This window comes from Tarenaya hassleriana, unplaced genomic scaffold, assembly GCF_000463585.1.
Source record: "Tarenaya hassleriana unplaced genomic scaffold, ASM46358v1 Cleome2, whole genome shotgun sequence".
In the NCBI taxonomy this organism is placed as follows: domain Eukaryota; kingdom Viridiplantae; phylum Streptophyta; class Magnoliopsida; order Brassicales; family Cleomaceae; genus Tarenaya; species Tarenaya hassleriana.
In genome coordinates this window covers 1,817,778-1,823,562 of record NW_010965372.1, presented here as the reverse complement: position 1 = coordinate 1,823,562, position 5,785 = coordinate 1,817,778, and the positions used below count along the sequence as shown (strand labels likewise).

Below are 5,785 nucleotides of genomic sequence, written 5' to 3'. Positions count from 1 at the left end.
ATTCCTGCTTCTATCTGCATACAAGCTTCATTCTTCATCACTGTATACTGCGGCAATTCTATTTCTTGGCCTGCCCTGGGAGATGCATTTGAACTTCTTGACCGAAGTTCACCTGAACAAGAGTCTCTCAACTTTGTCTTTTCATTCTTGAAGCTGAACCCATTGGCCAAGCTTTCGGATCTTGAAACTCTATCGAGATGGATTATCTCACTGCAAGTCTTCCTCTGGGAATTGTTAACTTTACCTTCTTCTTTGGTGGATACTTCGTTTGATGTATTAGTCTGCTGTGACAGGTCCATTTCGTCCACAATACCACTCTCAAACAGAGACTTTGGATCTCTTGAATCTGGTGCCACAGAAGCGTAATTATCCACACTAGACTTTCTTACAGAATCTACTTTCTCACTTGTGCTAGTAGATTTTGTTGTACTGAACTTCATAAACTGATCTCTTTCTTTATCTTGAGAGTTATTATTCTCCACTGCTTCTTCTCTGCACACTTCTTCCTCATTCTCATTGTGCTCGAATAATTCTATGCCATTGACACTGTCCAACCTCAAAGAAGCTATCTCATAACCTAGATTTTCAGCAGGGGAAGCTTGGAGATTATTTATACTCTTTGATTGGCTTTTTGAAGCCTTTGCACTACTACGAAGCTCCAAAGCTCTTTGACGTGACTTCGATCTCTGAATCCTTGCCAGAGATAGCGTAGGGTCAAGGGAAATACCCGGTTCTGCTTCATCTGGACAACATCTAGGAGATGTACACCTTGTTTTCAGTTCACAACCAGTAGTTGAGAAACCATCTGTAACCCTTTCTCCTCGGATATACCCTGGAGCTGTACCATCGAGACCGGTTTCAACTTTGTTATTTTGAGAGTATTCAGGGCACAAACAGCTTACATTCTGTTCAAAACAAGTTGAGGCACTTTTAGGGATTATCTCCTCTTGAAAATCCCTGGCAGATGCAACATTAGGAGGGTCCTGCTCATGAGCAGAAGATGGGACACACCCGGCCTCTTCTAAGTTGTTGTGTGACAAATCATGCTGCTGGTCTTCTTCAAGTGACTGATCTTGCAGATGTTGATTAAGCTTAAACGTTTGGACATTGTCGACTAAAAAATTGAATGGCTGTTGATATGAAAAGCCACGACTACTAGCGTAAATGTTGGAAGGTCTTGAATGAGAGAACAGAAGTCCTGAGATTATCTCTTCCTTGTTCAACTCTGGTACACCACAAAAAGTACGAAAATAAGAATCAAGACGAGTGAAAAAACCCGACCAAGACTCTCTAGGCAAAGTCGGAATCAGATTAACTGAGTACAATACTCAGGAAAAAATTCTTAAACCCTAGAACTCAAAAGTGCGTAGTCCGTTTACCCTTTGAAAATCAAACAACTATGCAGCATCAACCGCAGGAAAAAGGCCGATAAAAGCGGAAATCTAAGAAAGACCATCAACATTTGATTTTTAAACTGGAAACTGCAATACTGACATCCATTGGCAAACCAAACTACTTCGACAGTCTTAAGAGGCAAAAAAATCATGTATCACCACCATCGTCGACGTGCCTCGAGAAACAAAAAGAACACGGTACACATACATCAGACATGATGATAGATGAGGCCATTACCGGAAGTTTGAGAGGGAAAAGACGGAGACCAGAGCCATTCCGGAGGAGTGACTCCTTCGAGTATGCACTTGGAGGCTAATTGCTGGTCGTAGAGATTTATCTGATGCTTCACCTGCTCCACGATCCTTCTCTTCCTCTCGAAGATCTGAAGGAAAAGATTTTCCATAGTCGTCGTCTCCTTCGGAATCTCTCTGCCGGAAAAAATCGCCGGTGTCCGACTTCTTGCGAGCGACCGAGAGAGAAGGGAGGACTAGCGCCGATTTGGATTTCAAATTTTTAGGACACAAATCATTTTTTCTTTTTTCGTTGGTGTTTCCACGGGAAAATATAAATATATATATATATATTTAAAAAAGAATAATTTGAAACATTCTTCGAAACGCTGCGTTTTACCGTGAACGGTGTCGTATTACCCAGGAAGACATAAATCCTTCATACGACGCCGTTTCGTTTTTTTATTTGGCCTCCTCCTCGTCTCGACTCCATCGTCTTCGTCTTCTACTTTCTGGGATTCTCGTATTGTTTTGAAGAACAAAATTTTCACTTTAAGAGGACAGATTCGATCATCAGTCCCTATGGATGTCCCTCTTCCAGTCGAAAAATTATCTCTTGGATTGGAATCTGAGTAATTCTAAAGCTCTCTCGTTTTTCTCTCTTTTTTTCTTATTTTTCATGAAATCACCGATTTTTTACGCTTAATCTGCTTGTGAGATTGAGATTCTTGTCAGCTTGATTCTCGCTTTTGATTATGGTGATCCATTTTGTTCGATTAATGGTGTATGAACACTCATTTTGTTTGTCTGAAACAGGGACAAGAAGATTCATGTAGTGCTTGTTGCAACCGGGAGTTTCAATCCTCCCACTTTCATGCACTTACGCATGTTTGGTAAGTTTTTCCAGTTTAGCCTCTCTGGGTTTCATCCTCCCTTTCGGCAATGGTGGTTTAAACTTCACTTGTCTGATTTGAGTTTCTGTTGAACTCTCTAATCGTCTGGTGTGACATTGTTTCATCTTGTTGTTGCATCATTCATTTTTCAAACCAAAATGGTTACCTTTGTAATCTACCGAGTGATTTGTCTTTGTGTAAATCACTAGAAATGGAGTGTGTATATATATGTGTGTTAAGAGATGTACACTCGGTGTTTAGAGCTGGCGAGGGACGCACTGCAATTGGAGGGATATCGCGTTGTTGGAGCCTATATGTCTCCTGTGAATGATGCATACAAGAAGAAGGTGAGACCGACATGTTCGACCTGGTTTCTGTCCCGCTATTGCCCTGCTAATGGATTCGAGAAGAAATGATTGCATTCGTTACTTGTTCTTAGTGGTTATACCCTCAATCTATGGCATGGCTATTGTTGTTGTTCCCGTCCATCATCAGATCATGTGTGTAGGGCCTTCTGCCTGCAGAGCATCGGTTACAGATGTGCAATCTCGCATGCCAAAGCTCCGATTTCATAATGGTCGATCCATGGGAGGTGAGGTTCTATCTCTCTCTCTCTCTCCATAGCTAATGTTATGTTCTACCTTAGGAATTATTCGATTTCGTACAAAACGGACCCAACGAGCTATTTTGTGCAGGCAGCTCAGGACAGCTACCAGCGAACTCTGACAGTTCTGTCCAGGTTTAAGAGTTTCCTGAGACACAATGGGCTTGTACCCGAGGGTAAGTAAGATAAGCACAGTTATATCAAACTGGTTAGGGAATTCCTCGTTTTATTGCATTATATGAACACCCAAAACACGAAAATTGCAGCAATTTTTTAGACGCATTGTATATAGGATAGGAAGATGCTAATCTTTAGTCTGTTCTATTTCCTAGAATCCCTCAGAGTCATGCTTGTTTGTGGTGCCGATCTGCTCCATTCTTTCACCATTCCCGGAGTTTGGATTCCTGAACAGGTCGTGGTTGTAGAACAAAAGAAGTGTCTACTCGATAACCGTTATCCGGTTACTTATAAATGGTTCTTGTCCAATTTCGTTTCAGGTAAAGACGATTTGTAAAGATTATGGTATTGTCTGCATCCATAGAGAGGGACAAGATGTTGAGAAAATCATCTCTGAGGACGAAATCTTAAACGAAACCAAGGTGAGTATACGGAAAGACTTTCTTTTCGGGTGCATCTATTCAGAACAGAACGCATCGTTAGTGACCAGGGTGTATTTCAATTCATCTGCAGGACAATATTAGACTCGTCGATGATCTCGTGCCTAACCAGATAAGTTCAACGAGGTTGAGGTCAGTAACCGGGTATCTCCCGGGCTGGAACATTCATTTCGAACGAAAGATTTTCTATTGCTTATCGATTCAAATCCCATCCCTGTCTTTCCAGGGAATGCATTTCAAGAGGGTTATCCATAAAGTACCTGACTGAAGATGGAGTCATAGATTACATCAGACAGCACCAACTATACCTTAAGCAGTGTTGACATATATAATATATATGGATCAAATATATTTGGATCAAATAAGATCATCATTCCAAAGATGAATGAGACAAAGTTCAAGAATGCAAAAATCTGCCCTTTCTGTTATTCAACAAGAGTTTTCTATTTGGAAGGCACCAGGTGAAGAAGAAACCAGAAACCAGAAACCAGAAACCAGAAACCGGGGCAAAAAAACAAGCAGCACATTCTGAATCCCTCTATAGAAATACAAATTCCTCAAAATCACTTGTACTGATGGCCATATGGATCATAAGCAGAAGGCATGCCTCCTCCCATGGAAGAAGACGACGACGCCCCGCCGCCTCCCTGACCCGCCCCGTTCTGGTAATACCCACCCATCATCACAGACGGGTCGAAAACTCCATACCCATATGGCGGAGCAGTCACCTGCTGAGCCGCCATTGTGCCATGGAACCCACCCGACTTGTACTGACTCTCGCCCCTGAGCGAGCTGCCGCGGTCAGTTTCGCACTCGCGGTAACGGGTGAGAAAAATGGTGAGTGGCTCGACGTAGTCGTCGAACCCGAGCTTGCCCATGGCCCAGAGCACGTCCTCGGCCGTGATGGTCTTGCGCTGCTCGCGCTGGCACCGCTCGTTGGCCTCGCCGGTGACGAAGCTGATGTACTCGGACACGCACTCTTGGATGGTCTCCTTCGCATCGTCGGAGATCTTGGCGTGAGCCGGCAGGATCCGACGCATGATCCTGATGACGTTGGCGATGGGCATGTACTGGTCTTGCTCACGCACCATGCATATCTGGGGCGGCACCATGTTGTCGTTCTCGCCCGCATGGTTCGGGTTCGGATCCTGGCCCGTGGGCTCCCGGGTCGGGTTCGCGTTCGGGTTCTCGGGTTGATGATTCCAATTCAAGCCTAAACCAAAACCAGTAAGAATAAACTTGTAAATAAGGAAAAAAATGAAGATGAACACGTGTGGGGCCCGCTTGAGGAGTACTGTTCAGATTCCTTGCTGTTTTTTGAACTATTGAGCCTTCTTCGGCCCGTTACATTATTCAGAAAAGTCAAAAACTATCTCAACATTAAACTCTCTCGCTGCTTCCCCACAAATTTTCATAAATGGTAAATAAAATTCTCATAAATGTTATATTTGGTAAATAAAATTCTGTCTTGACTAAAAAAAAATCAAGTACTATTATACCAAAAAAAAAAAATTGAGTTCTATATACCATCTCCCAAAAAATTTTGCATGCAATGCAAATTCACACAGCTATTTAGAAAAGAAAAATACATAGTTTAAAATGCATGTCACGAAAAACGAAAACACCACAATTCAATTCAATGTGATGCAAAGAGAGATGATACATACATATATATATATATATATATATATATTCATGATAACACCATGGTCCATGCATTTGCTTAGTTTTCATGTCGGAGAATTGACGGCGGTCAAAACCAGATGAAAACCAGGAAGCGTTTCCATCGTTTTCACTAAATTTTATCTTCCTTTTTTTTTTTATTTGAGTGATACATAAAAATCATAAGTTTGACAAGATTTTATGATTAGCCACATAATTTCGATAAATTATGGCGGTTCTAATTTGTAATAACAGATCCAAATTCTTCACCGATCGAAAATATACAGACGCCAAAGAGCTCAAACGATGTGTATATGTGTATGTATATACACACACATCAGGTGTTTCTCGACATAACACAGCCAAACCCCATGCATGGACATA

General features: G+C 42.0%; 3 protein-coding genes across 3 annotated transcripts in view; 1 reads left to right on the top strand and 2 right to left on the bottom strand.

Moving 5' to 3' along the window:
• Window positions 1-1,924, bottom strand: part of LOC104811669 — an 8,291-nt gene extending 6,367 nt beyond the window's left edge. The window contains exons 1-2 of the mRNA XM_010538438.1: window positions 1,633-1,924; window positions 1-1,225 (exon numbers count right to left, since the gene is read on the bottom strand). Coding sequence (XP_010536740.1) covers window positions 1-1,225; window positions 1,633-1,798 — 1,391 coding nt within the window. The 5' untranslated portion in view covers window positions 1,799-1,924. The remainder of the gene's footprint in view (window positions 1,226-1,632) is intronic.
• A 183-nt stretch (window positions 1,925-2,107) lies between these two features.
• LOC104811668 (nicotinamide/nicotinic acid mononucleotide adenylyltransferase) lies at window positions 2,108-4,121 on the top strand. The gene is made up of 9 exons (XM_010538437.2): window positions 2,108-2,257; window positions 2,442-2,518; window positions 2,780-2,865; window positions 3,027-3,110; window positions 3,214-3,298; window positions 3,455-3,534; window positions 3,620-3,721; window positions 3,813-3,871; window positions 3,966-4,121. Exons 1-9 carry the CDS (start codon window positions 2,208-2,210, stop codon window positions 4,060-4,062), a joined length of 720 nt encoding a protein of 239 aa, XP_010536739.1. The 5' UTR covers window positions 2,108-2,207; the 3' UTR covers window positions 4,063-4,121.
• A 14-nt stretch (window positions 4,122-4,135) lies between these two features.
• LOC104811667 (nuclear transcription factor Y subunit B-9) overlaps window positions 4,136-5,785 on the bottom strand; it is a 1,933-nt gene continuing 283 nt past the window's right edge. The window contains exon 2 of the mRNA XM_010538436.2: window positions 4,136-4,952. Coding sequence (XP_010536738.1) covers window positions 4,303-4,952 — 650 coding nt within the window. The 3' untranslated portion in view covers window positions 4,136-4,302. The remainder of the gene's footprint in view (window positions 4,953-5,785) is intronic.

Bases quoted from the DNA above. Each gene is read 5' to 3' on its own strand.
- LOC104811668 (XM_010538437.2), top strand. From the start codon at position 2,208: ATGGATGTCCCTCTTCCAGTCGAAAAATTATCTCTTGGATTGGAATCT. The intron at 3,299-3,454 runs GTAAGTAAGATA...TCTATTTCCTAG, and splicing joins CAATGGGCTTGTACCCGAGG to AATCCCTCAGAGTCATGCTT. The intron at 3,722-3,812 runs GTGAGTATACGG...ATTCATCTGCAG, and splicing joins AAATCTTAAACGAAACCAAG to GACAATATTAGACTCGTCGA.